General features: G+C 40.5%; 2 protein-coding genes across 2 annotated transcripts; both read left to right on the forward strand.

The window, feature by feature from the left end:
* The first annotated feature begins 1,286 nt into the window (after positions 1 to 1,286).
* rps28 (ribosomal protein S28) lies at positions 1,287 to 4,919 on the forward strand. The gene is made up of 4 exons (XM_048256122.1): positions 1,287 to 1,364; positions 1,629 to 1,676; positions 4,464 to 4,593; positions 4,819 to 4,919. Exons 1-3 carry the CDS (start codon positions 1,326 to 1,328, stop codon positions 4,584 to 4,586), a joined length of 210 nt encoding a protein of 69 aa, XP_048112079.1. The 5' UTR covers positions 1,287 to 1,325; the 3' UTR covers positions 4,587 to 4,593; positions 4,819 to 4,919.
* Positions 4,920 to 18,928: 14,009 nt separating this feature from the next.
* On the forward strand, positions 18,929 to 25,251 carry angptl4 (angiopoietin-like 4). The gene is made up of 7 exons (XM_048260905.1): positions 18,929 to 19,539; positions 20,249 to 20,359; positions 20,464 to 20,551; positions 22,573 to 22,686; positions 22,833 to 22,928; positions 23,350 to 23,628; positions 23,742 to 25,251. Exons 1-7 carry the CDS (start codon positions 19,033 to 19,035, stop codon positions 23,924 to 23,926), a joined length of 1,380 nt encoding a protein of 459 aa, XP_048116862.1. The 5' UTR covers positions 18,929 to 19,032; the 3' UTR covers positions 23,927 to 25,251.
* The last annotated feature ends 1,050 nt before the right edge of the window (positions 25,252 to 26,301 follow it).

Below are 26,301 nucleotides of genomic sequence, written 5' to 3' on the forward strand. Positions count from 1 at the left end.
TGGCCACTACCTGTGTGTGAGGTTCCCTTGTCAACAGTTGAGGCTTTGGAAAGGAGCATCAACAACTTTTCAAGGAGGTGGTTGTCTGTCCCCAAAAGCGTGTGTTCCATCAGCTTGTTTAGTTCAGGGAGCAATCTGCAGCTGCCATTAACATCAGTCGTGGAGGAATATGAGACGGCAAGAGTGTGGTTGGCCATGATGCTGAGGGACAGTGAGGATGAGGACATTAGCAACTGGAGCAAGTGGAGAGTGGGCAGTGCAATAAGAGAGGAAGAGGAGCGACTTCAGCATGCTGACATCGTAAGGGCGGTGAACCAGGGGAGTTTGGGCCTAGACTGCATCATGACAGCAAGCTGGAGGCAAGCAAAATCCAGACAAGCGGCAAAGTATGGAGTAGTACAGGAAGAGCATGCCAAGCAAGCCTGATGGATGGCAGCTTCAGGTGGCAGGGAGGCGGATGTTTGTTAAGATCACAGACCTTTGTATTGACTTCAAATGCTCTTTACTATTTACTTTTTACATCTCTGTGAGTGATTTTTTTTTATGTATGTGAGATATATGTGTGTATTGTGTTGTGTTGTGGTTGTATTAGCTGCTAAATGCCTAAAATTTCCCTTGGGATGAATAAAGTATCTATCTATCTATCTATCTATCTATCTATCATAGCCTACATATCTGGATGCTTGGTGCACACATTTAGTAAGGACATTTGTATAATTAATGCATCTAGGTTATTTACTTTTGTGAACTATTCTTTGTGCACCAGGTTATTCAGAGGCAGTCAAAATGCTGATGATATCAGTCAGTCAGTCAGTGAATTAAATAAATATCTTGATTCAAATAAATACTTTGAAATTAGTCACCTGAAACGCAGGATAGGTTCCAGTGAGTTTATTAACATGATGAATTTTGTGTTGGATTGAAATTGCATTTAAAATTGCTGAATTTTTAAAGGGTGTTTCTTGTGATCCGAGTATATAACCTTAATTGGGTGTGTGGGTTTGTGCTGCTGAAATTGTAAAACAATAGTTGCAACTGATAATGTAGGCAATGTAGGCCTTTGCTATAGACTGCGCTGCACTAAACTCTATCGAACATGGCCAGGTCCAGCCAGTGTAACCTCATTTTAGATATTCTCTCTCCAAAACCCACATATTTATTAATAATTTAGACAATGTAAACTATTTTGTTAGTTACAAGCGTCACACAATACCCCCATAATACAGTCTACTTACCAATGATGTGGCCTTTAACCAAGCTAGTCGGATTTTAATATAACCATGCCTCACGTCACGTGACTTCCTCTTCGAATTCAAGCAGCTAGCATGGACGCCAGTCGTGTACAGCCTATCAAGCTTGCCAGAGTATGAAACTGTTATTATATTGAGTGGATTCCCACATAATATGATTTTTTGAAATGATTGTCTGTCACAGATGAGATTTAACCCAGTTTTGCGTTGGAACTTTATGTATCTGGCTTTTAACAGACGATTGGGCCTTGTCTGTTGGCTAAACGTGTCGTAGGCGTTAGCCGGCTAACGTAGATAGTCACTTGTTAAGTTAGCCTCAGTTATGTTTTCAGGTTGTAAGACTTAACACTTTATCTGTGTGTTTATTATTGTCATTAGGTCACCAAGGTGCTCGGAAGAACCGGCTCCCAGGGACAGTGCACCCAGGTAAGTGTTCAGTCTGATTGAAGTCCCTTTCAGCCAACATGGTTTGGGCAAGTAAGCTTTTTCCTTTGGAGAGCGTTAGGGGTCCCTCCATAACATTTAATAATCAGAAGGCATCAGAAACTCGACTTATACCTGCCTTTCAGTTACTTATTATGAATAAATGTGTAGGGACTGGACATTCATACCACATATATTCTGTAGTGTCGCCAAAACTGTAGGTGACAAAATTCAGTCAAAATATACAAAAAAAGTATGTAAGCATGTCAGATTCTGCCTAAGATATTTAAAAGCATGGAGCAACAAAAAGTTGTTTGCAACATAAGTTGCTGTTCACTATGAAACAAGCACACAGAAGTTCAGAGAACTTGCATTCTACAAATAGCTACTATTTGTGTGTGTGTGTGGTGGTCACACTTTTTGTCAGCCAACACATATGAGACATTGCTTTGAAATCTTTAGGGGAGAATAGGAGGGATTATATCATACTCAAACAAACTGGAAGTGCGCATGTGCTCTAACAACACTAAACATGACGACCAGTAGTTTACAGCAAAGGAATGGCAGAACGTTCTATGCTCAGGAGGGTTATGGACCAAGGGACGGAGGAGCAACGGCTAGTTAGCCATTAGCCTGGTTCTTTAGGGCTCTCACTGTAGGTTTAAAACCTGCTGGTGGAGAGAGTGGCCAGGATGGGAGTCTGTCATGAATTTACTTGCCCTCCTCAGATGAGTAAAGGTCCTCAAGGGTGGGGAGCCGACAGCCGATTATTTCCGCGACAGATCGCACTGTTTGCTGCAGTTAAAGTTTGGTGTGCTGAACCAGACGCAGATGAATGGTGTAATGATGAATTCTGTTGTAGTAGTGTAGAACTGAGCCTGCAGTGTTTGAGGCAACCTAAACTGTAAACTGTTTGGGGTCATTCCACGTCAGTTCAACCAGGGCCCAAGCACTTAGGTCTCAAAAAATTCTGAAAAAATTACCAGGTGTACCTATGTTACCCTAACCTGGCAATAGCCAGATGAATTTCGCTCCGCCTAGCTCCACTCATCCATCTGGAACCAATCCATTGAAGTGTTGCTTCAGAAGGCTGGGCCTAATCAAAAAATACTTGCATATGATTGAATAAGCCACTTGTCCGTCATCTATTGACATGCTACTTCAACCACTCACATCGAAGCCAACCCGTGACGCTAATAACAGACTCACAGTTGCTTCTACGTTATGTCACATCTATGAAACTCCCGCCCTGCGTCCTGATTGGCTAAACCATAAAGTTGGTTGGAGAAATCACTCTCAATGGAAGAGGTCCCAGATGGATGTGAGTGAAGCTAGGCGGAGCTAAGCGGAACGACATTCATCTGGCTAGGGTCAGGTTAATGTTATCCAGGAGACACACTGTAAAATTACTCTTATGTAAGATCATACAAGGGGTGTCGATTTTGTTCGGGCTCTTTTTTTGTCAAAGTTCACAAGCCCACAGCGCAAGAACTAAACCATGTAGGAGGCTCAAATTTTGCATGCTGGTACATAAATAGGAATGGTATGTAGCAAAATCGTCACGTTTGGTCTGGATAATCCTGCATGGTCATAGCTGTCCCTCAAAGTTGATAAAATTTTTATTGGAGTTTTTGGCTGGGCTCTGTTTAAGCCTTCAGAAGACATATTTGTACTCAACATAGGCTCTTGATTTATTTTCCTTACTGAGATAAGTAGAAACACTCTCATAAAAAGAGTGAGTCACCACACTGCCACCTGTGGTTGTATAGAATAACCTGTGGTAGCTCTATACAAAACATATTGATGTCAATGGTGCATTTTGCCCATGTTCAGGGTGGAAAGTGAAAAAGAAAGATTAGCATAAGACAAGTCAAATTGGTGTTTTTAAAAAGAAAAGATCATGGAGAATAAAGAGAAAAATATTTAAAAAAAAATAAATAAATAATAAAAAAAATAATAATAATAAAAAAAAAAAATATATATATATATATATATATATATATATATATATATATATAATAAAAATAAAATTTTGTATATTCCCACAAGGTGTTTAGGTGCTCTGAAAATGAGAACCAAAATGATTTTTTAGATTTCTAAGGTCTGCTGTTCAGACCCTGAAGGAATTTATTTTCTGTTCATTGTTTTTTGTGAGACTCTTTCTACTTATCTCAGTAAGGAAAATAAATCAAGAGCCTATGTTGAGTACAAATATGTCTTCTGAAGGCTTAAACAGAGCCCAGCCAAAAACTCCAATAAAATTTGTATCAACTTTGAGGGACAGCTATGACCATGCAGGATTATCCAGACCAAACGTGATGATTTTGCTACATACTATTCCTATTTATGTGCCAGCATGCAAAATTTGAGCCTCCTACATGGTTTAGTTCTTGCGCTGTGGGCTTGTGAACTTTGACAAAAAAATAGCCCGAACAAAATCGACACCCCCCTCCCCCTGTAAAACTGGCTGTATCTTGGAAAGTATTGATCTTACATAAGAGTAATTTTACAGTGTGTCTCCTGGGTAACATAGGTACACCTGGTATTTTTTTCAGAATTTTTTGAGACCTAAGTGCGTGGGCCCTGGTTGAATTGACGTGGAATGACCCTTTGAGTTGTTGGAGGAAAGGCATGCGCTGCTGGGCCGCCTTCATAACTGCAGCACAGTGTCTATTCCATCTGAAAACCTGCTGAATGACTGTGCCCAGGAATGTGATGGGACTCTGCCCTGCTGCCTGTGGAACCATGTATTATTAAAACGGGTCACATTGTGATGTGTTTGGGTTGCAGGTGCGTGTTGAGTTTATGGATGACAGCAATCGCTCCATCATCAGGAATGTGAAGGGTCCAGTGCGTGAGGGTGATGTTCTCACTCTATTGGAGTCTGAGAGGGAAGCCAGGAGGCTGCGATAGGCAGAGGGTGAGTGCATCAGCAAACAGTCAAGCATTCTACATTCTACATTGTAACCCAGTAGAAATGCTATTCTCTTTACAGATTCACTAATATTAGCACTCAAGATGTTAATGAAAGCTATTGAACACAGATGGACCATTGCGGTTGATTTGAAAAATGGTGATTTCATATAATTTGTATATCTAACTGTATTTATCCTTTGATTCATGGCAGCAATTTATTCTCTTGCAGATGTTTCTTGAGATTGGACCCAGTATGTGTTCTGGAGAAGCACCTTTTGCTGTGGTTGTGTTTAGGAAATTTGTACAAATAAAATTGGATTTTTGACATTTGCTTGGTGCAATGGTGTTTTTTTTAAACCGTAACTTCTGTGCAGCCATTCAGTTAGTTTTGTTATTATGCTCTGTGTGTGGGTGAGAGAGCAAGCAAGAGACTCCAGACATCCATGTTTTTTTGTTGGTCTAGACATTGGTCTAGTTTTATTTGTGTGCATTCACAAAGGACAACAGGCATGTCTTATGTCCCCAGTACAGCACACACATTACCAGAGATAATTAAATAACAAGCAATGTGTTCAGAAAAAAGAAAAATTGCAGTGCTGTGATTGGGGCTGAATGTTTATATAAAAAGCCATAATAGCATGAAGAAACACTGCATGCCCATATTTTTGTGTCTGTTCTGTCCCAGTTCTAGTATAGCAAATCCCTTGTTGTCCACAAGAGGGTGTATCGATTCCACAAATGGCAATTGGAAAGGTGCCTTCTGGATTCGCCCTGTTCTTTCAGTGACTTTCTTTAAGGAGACAGTTTCTTTGTCACTGCTACTCATTCAATGCAACAATATAAAGATTGTCTACCTTGCAGCTTTAGTATTTCATAATGATGCTAGCTTTACAAGTCATGTTTCATTTTTTAGCCCACTGTAATCTACTGTGTAACATGTACATGTTTGGGAAAGATTTTGGTGTGCGAAGTATGGCACTGAAGCCAAATGCCATCATGCTTCAAAATATCAGTTTGAGTAAAACAACATTTGTGCCACACGTAGTTACCCAATTGGAATTCCCGGATGGAGTTGGATTTATATCTGTTTCCACCAACTGCAGACAGATGATGGGAGTCATACATGATGTTTATCCCAACAGCTGTGGCTAGCCCAAACTAGTTTTGCTCCTGATGTTTAGTTTTTTTCTTCAGGCCCAGCTTCTCTTCCTAGATTAGACTTCTGGAAAAACAAGCTGGGGTCACTATAGGACATAATCTTACAGGCTTCACAAAGCACTCATGAAAAACAATAGTGCAGATCTCTTAAACTTTGTTTACCCCCTTGCTTTGATAAATGCCTTCACAGGTTCTTACGTCTAGCTCTACCACCGGTACGCTCAGGCCAATCCAAACTTTTCTCATCTGTTGTTCCTCGTTGGTGGAACACACTGCCAGTTCCTACAAGGGCAGGGACATCCCTCCATTTTCAAAAAACTCCTCTCATAGCAACACTTACAACAAGTCTTGCTGATCCTAGCACTCACCAGCCGTCTTAAACTAACACGTAACTGTTAAAAACAGCACTCACTGATGCACTTATTCTTACTGTACTCTAATGTTTTTTAAATTGTCCTAAAATTGTTGAGAATTGCTCTAAAACTTAAACTGTTTACCATGTTGTTAGTCGCTTTGGCTTAAAATACGTCAGCCAAATGTAATGTAATGAATGGAGTCATTTTGTTCTGGGAGAATCTTTACATCCACTAGGATGATGAGGATGAGACATGGCTAGACCTTCCAGCAGGACAATGATACAAACCATTCAGCAAAGGAAGCTCTCAATTGGTTTCAGAGAAAGGAAATCAAGGCCCTGACTTCAATTCAATTGAACAGTTTTGGAAGTTAACTAAAGATCAGGATTCACAAGCGGGACCTCTGAAATCTTCAATATTAAAGGACTATTTGTTTAAAAGAATGGGCCAAACTCACACCAGAATACTGTGACTGATTAGTTTCGTCATACAGGAAATGCCTTGAAGCTGTCATTACGAAATAAAGACTTTTCCAGAAAGTATTTAAGAAATTTCAGTAGGCGTGTTCAATACTTTTTTCCTGTGTCATTCCACTTTATTACACATAACTCTTAAGAACTCTTATTTACTTAGGAAATTGCGCAGCAATAAAGCAGCTGGGCCTGACAGACTGTGCCCAAGGCTACTCAAGGCCTGTGCTGCTGAACTGTGCTGCTGACACATTCCTACCTGGACAAGGGGAAAAGTGCTGTGAGAATCATGTTCTTTGATTTCACAAGTGCTTTTGAAACCATCCAGCCCCTCAGATTGGGAGACAAGCTCTTGCAGATGGGTGTGGATGCTCACCTGGTAACCTGGATTACAGATTACCTGACCGAACGACCACAGTTCGTCAGACTGAAGAACTGTCTCTCTGACACTGTGATCTGCAGCACCGGAGCGCCACAGGGAACTGTGCTCTCTCCAGTCCTGTTCACCCTGTACACATCTGACTTCTGCTACAACACCGAGTCATGCCACATTCAGAAGTTTTCTGATGATACTGCAATTGTTGGGTGTATCAGGAACGGGCAGGAGGAGGAGTACAGGAGCCTGGTGGAGGACTTTGTGCAATGGTGCAAACTCAATCATCTTCAACTTAACACTTCAAAGACCAAGGAGATGGTGGTGGATTTCCGCAGGTCTAAGCCCACTCTGCTACCAGTCCACATTGATGGGGTCAATGTGGAGGTGGTTAGCACCTACAAGTATCTGGGTCTCCACCTGGACAATAAACTGGACTGGTCAGCCAACACTGACACACTCTACAAGAAAGGGCAGAGCAGGCTGTACTTCCTGAGGAGGCTCTTGGTCCTTCAATGTGTGCAGTAAGCTCCTCAGGATGTTCTACCAGTCTGTTGTTGCCAGCGTCCTCTTCTATACAGTAGTATGCTGGGGAGGAAGCACAAGGAAGAAGGATGTGGGGCGAATTGACAGGCTGGTAAGGAAAGCTGGCTCTGTAGTTGGAGCTGAACTGGAGTGCATCACTTCACTATCTGACAAAAGGACCCTGAACAAACTGATCAACATCTTGGACAATGAGTGTCACCCACTCCACAGCACTATTGTTAAGCAGAAGAGCCTGATCAGCTGGAGACTTCGCTCACTGCCTTGCACAACTGACAGACTGAGAAAGTCATTTGTCCCCAGGGCCATTGAACTGTTCAATGCTTCACTTAAGGGAAGAGGGAAGGCATAGTCTGTCTGCCTCTTCACCCCCTCCATGTTTGGTACTGTCTGTCCACTAGCCACTTGTACCACTGTCTTTATGCCTCACTGTTTGCGTGCTATATTAGCACATCAGCACATATGCATAACCCCCCCCCCTCCATGCCACAGCCGAACTGTGGCCACACTTATACATTTTCTTAAATAGTTAAATATATAGATATATAGACTTTACTTTACTTATTTCTGCATTGTTGCACTGTTGACTTACTCATTTGCACTATCACCATGACCACTATCACCATTGCACTACCACCATGACACTCATTTACACAGAGCACCTTAGAGCACCTTACTATACCTTACTATGCACAGAGAATCACAGGCTCAGTCCCTGCCTCAGTCATTGCAAGCGCCTCTGATTTATTAATCACCACTATGTGGATACTGTTTTTAGAATTGATTTAGATTAAGTGTTAGTATAATTTGTATTTTTGTAATTTGTATTTTAGTATATTTTTATATATTGTATTAAGTGTTAGTATAATTTGTATTTTAGTATATTTAGCATATTCTTTATCTTCTACTGTCCTTACTGCTTGGTTGTGTTTTTATATTATATACTTTAATTACTCTTTCTGCTGTTAAAGAATGTGTTTGTGTTGTATGTATGCTGCTGCTGAGACCTTGAATTTCCCCTGGGGATCAAAAAAGTATCTATCTATCTATCTATCTATCTATCTATCTATATACCTATGGGCTTTAATGTTTGGATTTTTTTATATGAGTGGATTATCTGAGTTAATACTAAAGTCTGGTGAAAATTTCATGCAAATAGCCCCATTGGAAGTATACTTACTGAAAGAAATGTTGACGTGTCCAATACTTATTTTCCCTGCTGTAAATGCTTAATGTGTGCAAACATGCGTGCTGCACAACTTGCAAGCGAACTTTAGTTGCACAGTGTCCGTACAGTACATTAGAGGAGCCAGGGGAAAGAAACAATCCATGAAACTATCTACAAGGATGTGCTGCATGGGCAATGCACTTGGGCGCAATAGCTGCTTAGTTTTTCTACATTAACATTAACCATACACATATTTACACCTTAGAGCAGTGTTTCCCAAACTTTTTTTCTGGGGACCCACTTTTTAAAAATGACAGACTATCGCGACCCAACTCGTGACTGTGGTAGTTAACAAACTAGATCCTAATAGAAAGCTGTTAGCTTTCCTAAGCTATATAAGGTATAAGCTAGAGGTATTACACAACATAAAATGTTGGTATGCTGGCGACCCAAATAAAATCTCCTACGACCCACCTGTGGGTCGCGACCCAGTCTTTGGGAACCAATGCCTTAGAGCCTCGTGTTGGTGCAGAGAGCAAATGTGCTGTTACTCCCAGAGCCGGACAGTAACGGAGTACATTTACTTGAGTACAGTACTTGAGTACAATTTTGAGGGATCTGTACTTTACTCGAGTATCATTTTTGGGGAGTACTCATGACTTTACTCAAGTTCATTTGAGAGGCAAATATTGTACTCTTTACTCCACTACATTTCTATCCATAACTGTGAGTACCCGTTACTTCTTCTAAAAAAAAAAAAAAAATCTCGGAAACCCTAAATTTGTTATTTCCCTCTCAAACGTGATTGGATTGAGCAGGCACCACTGATTGGGACAGCCTATCAGCAATCACCTTCAAATTTTCGCCAAAGTCAACTCCATTGTCAGATTTAGATAAGAGTCGAAACCATGGACGAAACAATTGATGAAGACGCAGCAGGTCCATCCCGGGAATGTGCCAACCCGTGGCCCCACCTCGCCAGACTATTTCAATTTTCTGAACAAGTTAATGATAGTTTTCGCTTCAAGTGTTTCAATTACAAAATAGTATTTTGTATTTGAAATACGTATTTTAAATACATGTGTTAGAAATACTGCCTATCCCTGGCAACATGGTAAAAAGATGAAAATGACTTGATTTCACTTTTAATTCCTTTTACATTCTCCAAGGTATTAACATTAACATTTTTCATAACTCCATGTAGAAGGTTTCTGTACATAAATGTAAGCACTGTGGCAGTAGTAATGCAATATTTAGAAAATGTAGGCTACTCTTGTACTCTTGATACTCAAGTACTTTTAAAAACAACTACTTCAGTTCTTTTACTTAAGTAGACATCTGACTGTTGTACTTTTACTTGTACTTGAGTAAAATTTAGCAAGGGGTATCTGTACTTTTACTCAAGTAATGAAGCTGTGTACTCTGTCTGCCTCTGGTTACTCCATGTAGCAGCTGTATGCAAGTACATATGCACATCTCTGCCACCTTTTGATGGCACTTTTCCTCTCATCTCTGGCTGATGTTTAAAAGTGTAAGACTGTAGGATCTTAATCATAACATCACACATCAAATTGAATGAGAATGAGCAATGCTTTGCTGACTTGTAAATGCAGGGTCTGGGAGTGGGAGAAACAAATGTGTTGAGCTTGTGGCAATGTCAAATGTAGTGTAGTTGAGTTGAGTTTGAACATGTAAACTCTAGTGCCTTTACAATTTGCATATTGTAATTACACAATTCAGAATGCATGTTATACTATGTAATTTAGTTTTTTTGGTTGAACATGTTGCACTGTGTATATTAACATATGGGGTGAACCTCTTCATCTTCATCATGCTGTCCCAAACTCCCAATAATAATTGTCTTCCATTTGCATAAGTCAAACAATTGCACAGCTAAACTCTTTTCTGCCTATTCTGTTGAAGTCCTTCACTTACCCACAAGTAGGAGTATATGTCCCTTAAGGATAGTGAGGCGGAGGACCCTTTATCTTTCATACCCATTTATTTTCCGTGTAAAAGACAACAGCATAGTTATTCTGTATCAATGAGGAAAGTCACAGGCTGAGATTTCAAGAGATTAGTATGTAGAAAGAAAGCACTGTTGCTGTGATATTAATGCTCATTTACTGAGACAGGAAGCTTAAAGAAACATCTAGAGGCCATGGGTAGGTCTATCTACATTATTCATATGGCAGCAGTCATCCAGAAAATCAGAGGCATAACACTGCCCATGCTGAAAGGTAAATCAAGAAGATTTCAGATTGAGATGGTATCAGCAGTCATACAATTGGAAGAATAATCAAAGGGCAAATTTGAGCCAAATCAAGAGCTTTTACTGCCAGGCAACACATTAACTGGTGTAAATTAAATGTATGAGGTTATATTAGACCTAACTCCATGCTTTGCCACATTGTACAATATTGCTAATCCATGTATAGGCCTACATGCTTAGTGTAGACACAGACACACACACAGACATTTCTAGATGTTGTATTGTGTTCAGAGTGGGCTTTGAGTTGGCAATTCTGCATCATTTCAACAAGTCACATGGCACAAAGTGACATTTTGACTTTGACAGTTTGAGTTAACTGTAAACAATCATTCAAGTTGTCTCTGCATTTAGGTTTACAGGTTAGGTTTCTTAAAAGCTCTTGTTTTAGCTCCCAGTTACCATTACCACATAGTTGCCATCGGGAATGGCATTCTTAACCTGGAACATTTAAATATCATATACATCATACCTTCAGATGAATGAATATGACTGGACATCATGATGCCCAATGATACTGTCTAGTGACGTATATGTGATCTGAAAGGGATCATCATGGCTGAAGATGATGACTGAACCTGAATGATTCTTCACCTAATCTATGTCTATTATTCACCTAATCCTGTACCTGAATCTGTTATACAGTAAAATACCAAACTTTGATAATGGCAGTGTAATAACTAAGTACGACAGTCTTTCAGATTTAATTAGAGTCACACTTACACTTATTATACACACTATAGGCCTAGGTGTTTAAATTGGCATTTTATTTTTGAAATCAAGTGTTTTCTGCAAAATGACCCTTATCCTCCATATTATCTAATTCTGCCTACCAGCTGTCTCTACAGAATACATCCGCTCAATTAGAGCACTGTTCTACTGGGGCATCCGCTCAATTAGAGCACTGTTCTACTGGGGCAGTACTTTGCAACGTATACAAAAGGCCCTTTGAACCCCCTCAGGATTTTGGCTTTTCTTAGGTTTCCTGTTCCTCTGTAGGGGATATGTTTCAGTGGGAGAGCAGTGAGAGAGGGGATGCTGATTTACTGGCTGTGACCTTGTGATGGACCTCTGGGTAAAGATGTGCACAAATCATTAGGGAGCCATTTACATTCACATAAGCACATGTAGGGGTTATTATCGGACTTTCACCAAGTCACTTTAAAGTAAATGCCTGTTTCCATGGGTTTTCTGTTTGTGTGCGATTTCCCGGTCTAATCCAGACAGTGGACTAAAAAATAGTTAGCTTTGTAAATGAGTTACAGATATCTTATAAGTTCAACTCCAGCAATGTCAGGATGTGCTTCAGTTAGTTGAAAGTCACAGTTTCATAGTTTCATGCAATTTGCATCTACTGTTCAGTAAAACCTTTTGGACATTTGTCATTACATTTAGGTATTCACATATGACTCACTCACTCAATTATTTAAACTTACTATGTCAATGGAATGCAAAAACCATTGAGGGCTGTATGAACTGTTTGGCAGGGGTGTGTTTGTCCAAAACAGTGGCACTCAGTTGCAGGTGTGAGAACAGGCTGTGTGTGGGGGAAAGAGAAGCCGCTTGTTTATGTGAGACTGGAAGAGTATTTGAAATGGCAGAGATCCCAAGGCTGTCCCTGATATATGACCTCTGTCTCATACAAACAACATACCTTGGCATGTCTGCTGACTGTGGTGTTGAGTTCTGTTTGGATGCCAACGAGGACAGCAGAGAAGAGGCATCATGGGTAAAACAGAAACGTTTAAGCATATCTGGGTCAGAGATCTGTTGGATGCCAACGAGGACAGCAGAGCAGAGGCATCGTGGGTAAAACAGAAACGTTTAAGCATATCAGAGATCTGGGATGCCAAAACAGCAAGCAGAGGCATTTAAAACAGGAGCGTTTAAGCATATCTGGGTCAGAGATCTGTTGTCTTTCTGCCCACTCTGCTCGCATTCCTATCATTGGTCAATGCTGCTGTTGTTTTCTTTTCTTCTTTGGAGTTAACTTTTTTTCTGCATTTATTTCTCCATTGAGTTGCTGCAGGAGACAAAGTGATTTTCACCAGACAGGAAATATGTGAAACATGAACATTTTGTATTGACCGTATTTGTGTTTTTAAAGGATGTGAAAGTGATAATGTGTGGCTGTTTTTAGAACGCTATGTGTGTCTGTTGTAACGATACTCCTCCAAAGTGAATCTTCCCTTGCCACCTGCTGCTGTGAGTTGGCCTACAGAGAACAACAGATACCTATTTCCTTTCTTCACTCTTTGCTTGAAGAGTAGCTTCATTTCTTTTCATTTTTACCTAAAAGGACAACATATATTAGATGACATTTTTGTAAATGTGCCAGTCCTGGTCCAGTGAGATGTAGCCTGGCTAACATCAGACTGATTTTCAAATCTAAATTGAGATCGAGAATGGGTCTGGGCAGTGTAAACCTTGAGTCCTGTCTTGAGTTCCTATGCTGTTTGAGTCCAAGACAAGTCCAAGTCATTTTTTAAAAATCAGAGTCATGTCCGAGTTGGGTCCTTACTGATCCCGAGTCGAGTCCAAGTCTAGTCCAACACACACAAAAAAAATGAAACACCGCTGGTCAGAGTAATGTATTCTAGGATATGACTAGGCGGCAGTCAGTGTAAATGCTATGAGTGATTACATGTTACATGTAAGATCCGCGCTTTTCACAGAAATATTTAGGGAAAAGCTAGTGACACTAGTGATGAGGGGGAAAAAAAACAATTAGACTCCATTTACGAGTCCGAATGCAGTGCACAAGTCCAAGTCCGAGTCATCGCTGCCCCAAGTCCAAGTCAAGTCACGAGTCCTTAAAACCTGGGTCTGGGGACCTTTCATTCACATTCGATTTCCAAGGGGCATGACAGTGAAAATAAACCTAAATTGGTACATTAAACTCTTACCTAATCTTTTTGGAAGAACATCAAACACATCTGAAGGAAGGTTTCAAATGCAGTTGTTTACTCAATATTCAAAATACACATCCATGTCATTTAACACTGGTGCCATCAGCACAGCCAACAGGAGTTGAACAGCGCTGCTAACTGCACTCCTCTGTAGAGTACAGTGTAAGGTGGTCCAATGCCGGATAAGTGGTTGTGATTGGTTCTTGGGTTTATGGTGATTTAGAAATCCACTTCAATGTTGAGGTCTCCAGAGAGATCTGCAGAGCAAATTCGATTTTCCTAACAAATTTGTCTGAGTTCGCCCAGGCCAAATGAGGTTAGGTGTAGGGTGACATCATTTATTTTATATAAAGCTGAAAAAACATATTTCACCAATAAACACTTTGGTTAAGCAATGAAAGTACAGGATTGAAGGTACAGCCTACAGTGATTCACTACAGTGATTCTAATCTGTTGCCATCTCTGTTGAATTGTTAATCACAGTCCTGTCTGCTGTCTGCACGCTCATAAAGTCTCATGGCGTCCATACACTTGGCTCTTCAAGCGGCTCGGACCCAGTCATACACTATTACAGTTAATCAACACTTTGTGTAGTCAACTTCCTATGCACCCACTACAACGAGTAAATCAGATAATAGGGAATACATTTAGTGATAAACTGTAGAAACCCAAACTCACGGTTACTTTGAACTAGTGATAAAATAGATAGATAGATAGATAGATAGATAGATACAGTACTTTATTTGTCATTCACACAACATGGGAACATGAGGAGAATGAAATAAGAACTTGGTGCTAACCAACTACCATATTGAATAGATAAATAAATAAGTAAATATGAGTATGTATTAGCAGACAGAATGCTTTGGAAACATTAACGAGGACAAAGGACCTGTGAGCTACATCACATATCACAGGATTCAAATGCACACAATAATGTGTACATGATGGCTAATGTTCTTCAAACATATGCGTCTGGTTATGACTGTAAACTTCTAAAGATTTCTAGTCCTGCTGACTACTGCAAAACATGTAAGAATAGGAAGTAACTGATGGACTCGTTTCATCTAAGGAGATTGAACTCCATGTGCATGACCTTCAGTTTGCTTGTGAGTACAGCTGTGGTTTCCATACTCTCAGGCACATGTGCAGAAGAAATACGCTCCCTGCCTACAACCATTCCTTGTGCTACGTGAGCATGGATCTGCAAAAACATGTTCAGAAAGAGGAATGTGGCTGCTGGTCTCCACAGCAGTGGCATCACAGGTATAGGCCCTGGGTGGAATTCTGAAGTGGATGCCTGTCCCAGCTATATTCTTAGCTGACATGACCTCTCGAGTTACAATCTGTCATCTGCTCTCTTATCAAGACAAAAAAAACACACGTATGATTTGTTTAACAGCACCTTGAATCTTGAAACCTGAACCTCCGACAACAAAAAGTGGAGGGCCAGCTGTTGCTCTACATGCCTAAAATGACTCTTTGGTTGCCAACATCCTGAGACCTTGAGTGTCTTTATCAATCAGTGTCAGGATGACTGACTAAAATCACATTAAGCATTAGCAGGGAAAGTTCACACAAGCTTAGTGTTGGCAGTGGGTTCACTTAAAATGCTGTGTTGGAAACAATCCTAAATTGGGTCAACACTATAGCCCAGGTGGCGGGTCACTATTGGACCGACCTCGGGTTGGGTTAAAGTAACTTTATACACTAGGTTGCTTAATTTAACCCATAAATTGAGTTTCTTCCCCAAACCACTTATGGGTCATTCTGACAAAAATGGTGGGTTAATACCAGTCCAGTGTCTGTGAGATGGAGGTACCAGCAGTAAACACATTTTTGCCATATGAGTAATGGACTCCATTTACATCTTTTCTATAAACTGCAGAATTCCCATACACCATCGGAATTCCCATACAGCAAATGATGTTTAAAAAACATGTTCCTGTAGAAAGACCACTTGTCTGTAGTTCTTGCAAGGTCTCTCTACAGTTATTTATGTTTCACTGACGCACGTGAAGGCAGCAGCACTGGAAGAAGAGAAAATGGGTGAGTGTTTAGAAACACACACGCAGAAAGGAAACACAGGACAATAGCATCATTAAAAATCAAGTTGTTCCTGAGGACAACTCTCTCAGGAGCCATCCACTACGTAAAGGAATCCAGGCCATTTCCACCAGTGTTGCACTTAAGTTGCTCTCAACAGGAAACCCTGCCCTGCAAACCTCTGGCTGCTCTGTGGAGACATGTGAACAGTTAGGTCCAGTGCCTGGGATTGTGGACCTAGAGGCTAATGCAGAGGGGTGTACACTGATGAGCCTTCAGGGGACCGCACTGAAATACACTGCAACACAACATTCTTGTCATGGCCACAGGGTGGCAGTAGAGGCCAGTCACATCCCCATCTGTAGGGTCTGTATGTGATAGATGTGCTAATTGGATTGACAAGGAGTGATTAATATCTGTACATTTTCTTTACTTTACGAAATCACAGTGGTTCTTGCCCTCAATAAAGAGCTAAAATTCCAGTGGCAAATTTGGCACACCAGCATGCTCCAATAAACCATTTACAAACAATATTCAGTATAGTGTCAAAATGAGCTGTAACGCCCTTGAGAACCTTTTTTTTGTTTTGTAATGAGGCCTTCCATGTTCCCAGTCCATACCAGAGATCAGAATGTTTTCTGATCAGCTGCCCATTCCCCCGGTCCATTCAGCTGTTAAAGCCAGCCGGATAGAACAGTCCCATTGCTGCTTCAGAAACCACATTATCCGGAGACAAATCAGTCCTCTTTTACGGAACATGAGCCCATACAACCTGGGCACTGAGGCTTCATCTGACTGCCCAAAGACCTCTTCATTACATTATGCTGCTTTTAAAAAAGAGAGAGGGATTAAAAGAAAAAAAGACATTAAGATCACCTGAATGCCAGAAAATCACCAGTCAAACATTCCATACTGGTTTTAGATTAAACGTCTTTGAGTAATGAGGAGTAATGGGGCATTAAAAAGGATTACAGGCCCATTGAGAATAGTGTACATATGGGTAGGAAACTATATCAGGCTATACTTATGAAGTTACAGCCATTGTTTCGGCATCACTAAAGGCTATACTGTGTGATGCAGATGTAATGCATTGGGAATGTAGGTAAAAGGTCACTCTTCTGGGAAAACGTCCATGACTGAGATGAGAATACAGCTGTTCCTATGGTTCCAGTAAAACAAACAAAAAAAATACCCGATTTTCATTCCTCGGGATGTAACTGTTTTTTGGATTCTAAAGAGCTAAGAATTCATAACTTGCCAGGAAACCAGTGGAATGTTGTCAATGGAAATATGCTTTTCTCCACTACAGAAAGAAGACAGAAATGTGACTTGCTACTGCTAGATTCAGTAAAAAAGACAGATTTATAGGTAATATGATTAATATGAATATAGTTCAAATTACTCTCCTTTTTAAATGACCACTGAGATTTCAATCTTTTATCAAATTTGTGATTTTTGAAGATAGAACATATCCATACACAGAAATACAAGAGATGTAATAATAATAAATGTAAACATATAATTCATAGCTTAAGGTACGCATTAAAGTTTTAATTTTTAATCAATTCCTAAAGAAATAAGTGTGTTGGTCAGCTCTCTAGCTTCCAGTGGAAAACTAAAAGAAGCTCAACTCCATAGCGTACAGATGAAGTCATTCTCGTGTAGGTTCCAATCGGCAATCCAGTGGTAATTGGTAAGCACATGTTTAGACAAGACTTCAGGACCACTTCACTCCAAACATTATGGCTAAACGCTTTTAGAATATGCCTCTCTTCTGACAGCTTTAAACTATTTCACATGTGGCTCCCTGGCCGACATGGATGATCAGTGCACTAATCCCTGTGGGGAGATAAAGTTCATCCCAGATGCGGTGGGGTACAGAGGGACCACTTTCACCCCCACAAGAGCATACTATGTTCTGTCCTCTGAACCCCAAGTCCCCTACGCCCACTCAGCATCCATCCATGAAACAAAGGTCCCCAAATTCCTTTTCTTCTGTAACCAGACTATCATATAGAAGTAAAACATCTCTTCTCTGTGGAAACGTTGGAGATGGGACAAATAGAATTAATCTTTTTACAGATCACACATTAATGAATGTTTGATTATTACTTTATTTAGCATTTTTTCTTGAAATAAACAGTCTAAGGGGAACAAGTTCCCCAGGGATTCCCATGTCCTTAAAATAACCATTTTGGCATTAGATTAGATAAAATGGTTAAAAAAAAAGCAGACTACTAGAGTAAAATGTTATAAAAGGAAGTTGCTCAAGGTGACCTGTCCATCATGTGAACTCAAATGGAAGGATTTCAAGGAGAAAGTCGTGCATACCCACCACAGTGTGTGTTCTTCAGAAGTCTGTTAAGTCTGGTCTTTGGGAAGTGCCGCTGAGAGAGAGAACACAGCCCTTTCTGTGTGTGAACTTTCCCCTAATTCTCACAGTGCTCCTCACTCTGTGCTGCAGAACAGATCACCTCAGGCCAATGCATTCAGCCAGGTCACGTTCTCCCCGTCACTCACGACAAGGCCTTCTTTTTTAGTGACCCCTCCAACAATTACTGCATGACTACACGGCCTACCTTTGCATTTTAAAACGAAAATAATTCAATCTCAGATGATACAAAAGAATCACACTGAATCACACTGTTACAGCCCTGTAATAATATGTGCTTAAAGAAAAGAGGTGTATAAGCCAAAAGTGTATTAAAGTGTAGTAAAAACCCTACCTTATACAGTAATTAACATGTTACGTTTACCCTTCACAAAACCTCTGATTTTATATTTATTGAAAGCTAATCTTAATATACTCAAATATGATGTCATATCATTACTAAAATACATTGGATTATCAACACTACTCTTATCATTAAAGTATTGAAGAGATTAAAACTGGTCTCATTGTTACATCATTGTCCCTGCTCCGTGGTGCCTGAAGAGAGTCAACGGCCAGAGGGAAGAGAAACCTGAGTGGTTAACACACCCCTTTTTTGGGTGGGGACCAATCAGATTAGCCAGCTGCAGATCCCAGCCTATATATTGGGTGAGTGGCCATTCACTGTCTAAGCTGACTCTCTTGAATCTGTTGCACATAGTAGGTGGACCTCTGTGGTACCATTTCCTACATGCCAAAGACAACTAGCAGGAACACAAGATGAAGGTCACAGTCACCAACTTGTTGCTCTGCACTGCCCTCCTTGCAACTACTGGGTCAGGCTTCCCATTCGAGAGGAAGGGGTCAGCTGGAAAGGAGAAGAGGGTCCAGTATGCCGCGTGGGACGATGTGAATGTGCTGGCGCACGGGCTACTGCAGCTGGGCCAGGGGCTCAAAGAGCATGTGGACAAGACCAAGCTCCAGGTGAGAGACATCACTGCCAAGCTGAAGTCTTTCAACGGCACGGTCACTGACCTGGGCAAGCTGACCCTACGGCTGCAGGAGGACAACAAGGTGCTGAGAGCAAGGACCGAAGGTCTGGAGGAAAGAGAGAGCCAGGTCCTTAACGTCTCATCAGAGCTGCGAGAGAAGGCTGATGAACTGCTGACAGAGAAACAGAGGGTCCACGAGAGGATGAGCCAGCTGGAGGAGAAAATGAATAATGTGCTGCAAGGAGAGGGGTTGCAGGGCGCCAGTGGCAACTCCACTGATGCACGGACCATCCAGGTAGTTCAAGAGACTGCTTTCCTCTAACTAAACGTTTCTGGGCATGGTTAGTGGTTTATCATTTTGTGATTCCTTGGTCATGTTCACATAGTGTTTGCATCTGTGGTAGCAACACATTTTAAAAGTGCTTTTCAGTTTCTATATCAAATGGTGTACAGATCTGTTCTGATTAGTTGCCTGTTTATAATTAGATATAAGCAAGCTTTAAAGATTTAGAGGTCTACCTTGGTGTTAAGTTACACTGGCCTGGAGATAGCAGCATATAAAAAGCATGGTGGGTGTGTTGCAATTGCAGGCTACTTGAGGCGTGCTGTACGTGCAAGGACGCCATCACTGCTAGACAAAGCACGGAACGAATGTGAAACATGTGAAAGAGATTCAAGTTATCTTATTTCATTGAACTCTGACCTTCGCCATAGTAATACACATTCGCAAAGGTTTCAGTTCAATTTTGAACAAAGAGTGGGCGACTGCACTACTTATGTCGTTCTGGTAGGCTACACTGAGTTTATATGGCCCTGTAATGTAACTGGGCCCTGGGGTTAACCTATTCATTCTTCTGTATTGAAAAAAAGTTTCTGGAAAAAAGGGACGCATAGAATTCTAGGCTATCTGAATGTAATTGGAGAAGCCCATTGGGAATTTATGTAAGAGTTATTTAATGACTCACAAATGTACGTTGCCTTACATGTCTCTCTGTTTGTTCCAGTGGATGTTGGAGGCTCAGAACCGGCGGATAGATGAGCTCGTAGACAGAATAAAACAACAGCAGGAAAAACTGGACAAGCAGAACATCCGTATTCGAACTCTTCAAAATCAGGTAGCTAACGACACCGATACAATTAGCTTTACAAAATTACTGTCACGGCTAGACTAGCATTATTATGTTTTTCTCAGGGCACTAAAACTTTTCGTCTTTTTCAGATACAGAATAACATGCAGTCATTTCTGAAGCGGAAAGGCGATGTCATCCCTCAAAACGGCAGCATCGAACAACACGATTCACCACAAAGTGAGTTTGACGGGGAGATGGTCATCATGTAATTTTTGCAGTAGCCTAATGCTCAGCTGTTGTTGTTTTTTATCTTGTAGCTTAAATGTAGACTTATTGCACTGAACTGCTAAATAGGACTTCTTCCAAGTAAACTGCTGTGGTAAATTTTACGATTACCCTGAGTTTACTTACAGAGTGTAGGCACAAAGTGTGCGTTGGTTTAGTGTAGGCCTGAATTCAACTGGGAAAAAATAAGACTAATTTGGTCTTTTTGACTTTTCTGTAAAACATGAAATCATGAGTCAATGCTTAAAAAAAACTATTATAAAAAGAAACTATTATGTAGTTATATTAGCCTATATTCAGTTTACTCACAATGTGGCGTGTTTGAATCCGAAACGTAGAAATCGTCATTGCCTAAGCAATTGGTCAGTACTGGGTGAAAGGTAACCCTGTCTAAACTGAGTTGTAATGAGAAAACTGAACAGTCATCCAACAGAACACAGTTTAGCCCCTCTTGGCAAGTTTTGACATCACTGGGTATAAAGAATGTAGCAAGAGAAACAGTCTCCCTGGACGCTAGCCAACTGGGTGACAGTTCATTAAGACTTGAGTGTTAAGTCAGGGTCACAAACAGACCCAAAGAACAGAAGGATTTGTTGTAAATCTGACAGAAAGGATGGGGGTAGGGAGTAAGGACCAAATCTAGAATGCTATGTTCTATAGCGTTTTCCACTCTGGCTCACAGCCAGTTAACCTCACTTAGAGGAGAAAATACCCTATTTCAGGAATGTGAACTCTGTACAGACATTTTTTTTTGCTGTTTAAAAGACAGCTGTAATCACTTCACAAAGAAAAGCATGGTCACCTCCTTAAAAAAAACTCACAACCTTTACCCTAGATCTGTCAGAGGCAGACGTCTCTCCGCCCAGCTCTGTCTCTCTTCATATATCCCCCCTCCCTCTTTCCTTCACTGACTAAAGTGTGCTGCTTGAGCAGCGCAGGCCCTCAGGCCTATACAACCGGTTAGCCTAGATTCTAAATTATTTAGAATTCTTCATTTGTTCATTTAAGTCAACACCCAGATAAAAAGTCTCCTTTTTGGTTTAAAAAGCAAACTCATTTGGCATCAAAATGTCCCAAGTTTTTGTGAGTAGACAAGTCAATATAGTCTGAAAACAACAGACATCATTAGATTGCTCTCTGTAGAGTAGGCCTACAGTACTTTTTTAGCTGAGAGACAATTAGTACATGCTCTGTCTCAGCTTCTCTCAACACACTTAGAGTTACCCTCATTTATTAATACACAGGCACTTGGAGTGCCCAAAACATTCATTTGGCACAAGGCAGCCATTTGCCCTTGAGGGCTGTGGTGCGGCTCGGGTGGCCTGTGAGCATGCGATGGCCATGCACCCCAGCGTTGGAGCCTACATTCTGTCCACGTGAAGCAGGCGTGAGTCTTTTGTGGGGGCAGGGAGACAGAGGAGAGAGGAGGGTGTTTGCTGAGGCCTGTGTAATCAATAGCAGCTGAGACAAATCTTGGGAACTGGGAGAAAGGTTATGTTTACGGACAGAATTCAGTAACCCCCCTCCAGGGTATCTTTCCTTTATTAGGCAAAAAATAAGCTCAAAATAAAGCCTAAGTGACTCAACAAGCCTAAACAGGACAGGCTGGACAGGTTATCAGTTTCCCTTTGGTCTTGTCAGTCTCCTCCAAACACATCTTTGTTTATCTAAATTGGGCATGGCATGAGTTGCATGAGAGGTGATTATGTGGTATTTACACAACAACCAAAAGTGATAAGATAACCAAAATAAAAATGTTTTAATCTACTTAAATTTAAACTAATAGTAGCTGTGTTCCTTTTTCCAAGGAAGGGAAAACAAGTTAGCCGGCAACTCTTTTCCATGCAGTGGCAGTAGCTTCTGGCTGTATCTTTAAACCTTTAAAAAGCCCCAAAAGTACAGCAAGCAATGGTGTGTTTAGATAATAAAGTCAGCACTTTTTAACAAATGTTTTTGTTTCTTCTGTTTTACAGATATGGCCTCTGACTGTCATGAACTTTTTCTGAGAGGGGAGACAAGCACTGGAGTTTACACAATCAAGCCTTTGCAGTCTGAACCTTTTGATGTTTTCTGTGAAATGACAGCAGGTGCGTCAAGGACCTCATACAAACTGTAGCCTACTCATTATATGGAGGCATGCCATAGGAGGCATGTTTTTACTGAACTCATCTATGACAGTGAACTGAAACTAATTCTTTACTAATCTCTTTGCCTGTTTTTTTCTGTTCTGCAGATGGGGGGTGGACAGTCATCCAGAGGCGGCAGGATGGCTCTGTAGATTTTGATCAGCTCTGGCAGGCCTACCAAAGTGGCTTTGGAAACCTCAATGGTAAATGTCACATTTGGATTTGTAAAACAAACAGGCAAAAAAAATATTGCTAGAAGCGCTAGAAACTACAGTGAAATAGGTGACCCAGAAGTTCCTCCCGTGCTAAGGGCATATACATGATGTACATGTTTGGAAAGCTCTTAGCAGTGAAGTTTAAATAAGAAATAGTTGCTGGCAGGCTACACAGGCTGTGGATCTCAGACATCAGGCTTTAAGAGATGAAGATCAGGCCAATCCCAGTAGAGTGGGCTTGGCAGAAATCCCTGCCAAATCCCTATGCCTAATGTTATTGAAGGATTTAATCGCCTGTTCCCTGAATTCAATTAAAGGATTAATCTTATCTTGCTCAAAGCTCCAATAAGTTAGTGTATAACAGCTTTGCATTAACACCCTTGATACATTTTTATTCTGTCTTTCTCAGGTGAATTCTGGCTTGGCCTAGAGAAGATGCATTCATTGTCAAAAGATGGAAACTACATCCTCAAGGTCCAGCTCAGCGACTGGAGGGATGAGCTGGAGACCATCAAGTACCCCTTCCGTCTGAGCGGGGAAGAGAGCCACTACTCGCTGCACATCCTGGACAATGCCTCCAAGAATCTGGAGAGTGCGCTCGCTAATGACCCTACCGGCTTGCCCTTCTCCACCCGCGACAAAGATAATGACCAGAAAAGCGACATCAACTGTGCTAAGCACCTTTCTGGTAAGCTGTCAATGTGTCAAGAGTTCAGTGTACTGTTTTGGTGCCAGTTCACTGGGTTTTTCAAAAAGCTATCCACATGCCCTAACACGAGTGTGATTGTGTTTTTGTTCCAGGCGGGTGGTGGTTTAGCAACTGTGGTCACTCCAACCTGAATGGCAGGTACTTTGTTACCCCACCACCCAAGCAGAGACACCAGAGGAAACAGGGAGTGTTCTGGAAGACTTGGCGCGGCCGCTACTATCCTCTTAAAACAACAACGATGATGATTGCACCCTCTGAGATCGAGAACAAATCTTAGAGTGTGTGGAGTGGCTTAAAGCGAGATGTTGAACAAAAGAGTCATGCACTACTGAGACATTGTTTAAAATAAGTCACATTTTGCAGTGATCCAAATAGTTAAGTCCAAATTTTGGTTCTTAAGAAAAAAGGTGCTAAATTCAGAGATTTCTGTTAAGTGTCCACACCATTTCACAGTGAAACTTTTCAATAGACATTAATTTGAAGTATTAAAAGCAAGAACAGGGTGTGTTGAAGCTGATACAGTATCAAATCACTGTCTCTGAGCAGGAGAGAGCCATCCAGGTTACAGAGTACTAGATGTGCTTGAGTTAAGCATGTACCGGCATGTTTGCATATTGCAAGCATCTTTTAACATTTTCCACATGTTAAGACGGATCTGGTATGAGGGGCGCTATGAAAGCCCCTTAGCACTGATAGATGGCAACCCATTTACAGAGAGCAAATATTAACAAGGGCCGTTCAAGGACCCAATTGTATGGACCAAACATGAACACAATCGGATAGAGATTGTGTTACCTCTGTTGGAGGCATTAGTTATGTAATGGCATTATCAAAAGACAATGTAGAACGATACAGCATCACAGCATCACAGCTTATCAAAAGGCATATAAGAGTAAGATAGCTTTAGTTGTTAAATTGTGCACACATGGCTTTTCTGGTCCTTATATATAGCAGCTGTAATTGTTGTCTAGTCTACTGTTTATCTGTATTTCAGCTACAACTCCATCTCATTTTAGTGGAGTTTTCCCCCTTCAGTCATATTGACTATTTTATTCCTAAGGTTTTCTCCACTTCTTGTAAATACCAAGCAGAGTTTATGTTGACTGAACCTTTAAAATCTTGTAAATGTAAACACATTTAGTTGTGCTCAGTTGTAATATTCTCAGTTCATGTTGACAAAATGTCATGTTCTTATTTTTTCTATTTAAGTTCTGTAAAGAATCACTGTGTACTTTTACCTTTTTGTTAATTATTTATATTTCATATATTTTCCAAAAGTATGAAAGACCTTTGATATGGTTTTCTCTTTCTTTTTTACACAACAGAGAAGAACTGATCTTTAAGTCAGATGTCCATTCAGTTGGCCAATAAAGATTATTTAAAAAATGTTTTGTCTGTCAGCATTTATATTGTACACAACACATGATCATTTTCATAGTGTCTTTAAGTATCTGTCACGTCCTCGTATTCAATTTGACACACAGTAAGAATCAGCCAGGGCAGCTGTGATTTCTGTCAGGTAGAAACTAGCTTGCAGGTGATAAACGAAATACCTGTCTTGCTTATGCTTGCCTGAAACGAATAAATCAGATATGCATTCAACACAGTTATGCCTCATGATGTTCAGGAGCAGTACAGAACTTAAAAACATTTGATTTTTTATGCTAACATAATTTCACAATATAACAATTACATTTTGCATATCTGCTGTATATTCATTTTCCTGTATTACAGAATAAGCATTTAGCGCCGAAGAAGGACCCTGAACCCTAAAGTTTTTGTGGTGACCTTCGGTGTCCGGGAGGCTTTAGAAAGCCATATGGCGCCAGAGCACGTGCAAGTCTCCCTCCTTTGCATTATCAGCTTATGGAACTCACAGGGACTGCAGTTCAGCAGCTTTACACCATCACACCTTGAGGAAATCTCTTTATAGGCCAAGCACTAATGTGTTTTTGATAACCTCCAATGGTATTAAGTGGACATGGAGTAAAATGTGATTGAGCTTTGACCTGGGGCCTGAAGTAGCCATAGGTACTTCTCTAGCTCACTCCAGAACTATTTCAACTCTTATAAATTGAATTAAATAAATTAAAATTAGGATGATATAGTCTTTTGACCAATTTAATATTCTGCTATTCCTGCCAGGAACTAAAATTCATGAATGACATAAGAAAACTCAAAGCACATTAAAAAAGATAAAGAAATTAAGCATTAACCTACCCATTACAGTTCAATCCTGTTTTAGCTAAAATGTTTTTTAAAGAACTAAAGGCAATGAAAAGGACAATCTCAATCAAGCAGCTGAACTTGCCATTCTAGTTAATATCATAACAATAAATGTTTTGCAACCACAGCAACTGTCGCCTGAAGGTAAAGCATATGAAGCTAGGAGTCAGTCAATATAGTGTAATAAACAGCTAATCCACAAATCCTACAAATACAAAAAAAATATTTATGTATTCTGGAGCAAGTTGTTATGGCAGTATATAGGCTACAATCTTTAAAACATATTCCATGAGAACATGTCAGATTTGTTTCATACATTTCCACCTTACAAACCAGATGTCAAAGTAATTAAACATTTATATATTTACGCATGTATGTATTACATATGCACATTTTGCATATGCCTAAATATAATTGCCACAAGCA

Source organism: Alosa alosa, chromosome 1, assembly GCF_017589495.1.
Source record: "Alosa alosa isolate M-15738 ecotype Scorff River chromosome 1, AALO_Geno_1.1, whole genome shotgun sequence".
NCBI lineage: Eukaryota > Metazoa > Chordata > Actinopteri > Clupeiformes > Clupeidae > Alosa > Alosa alosa.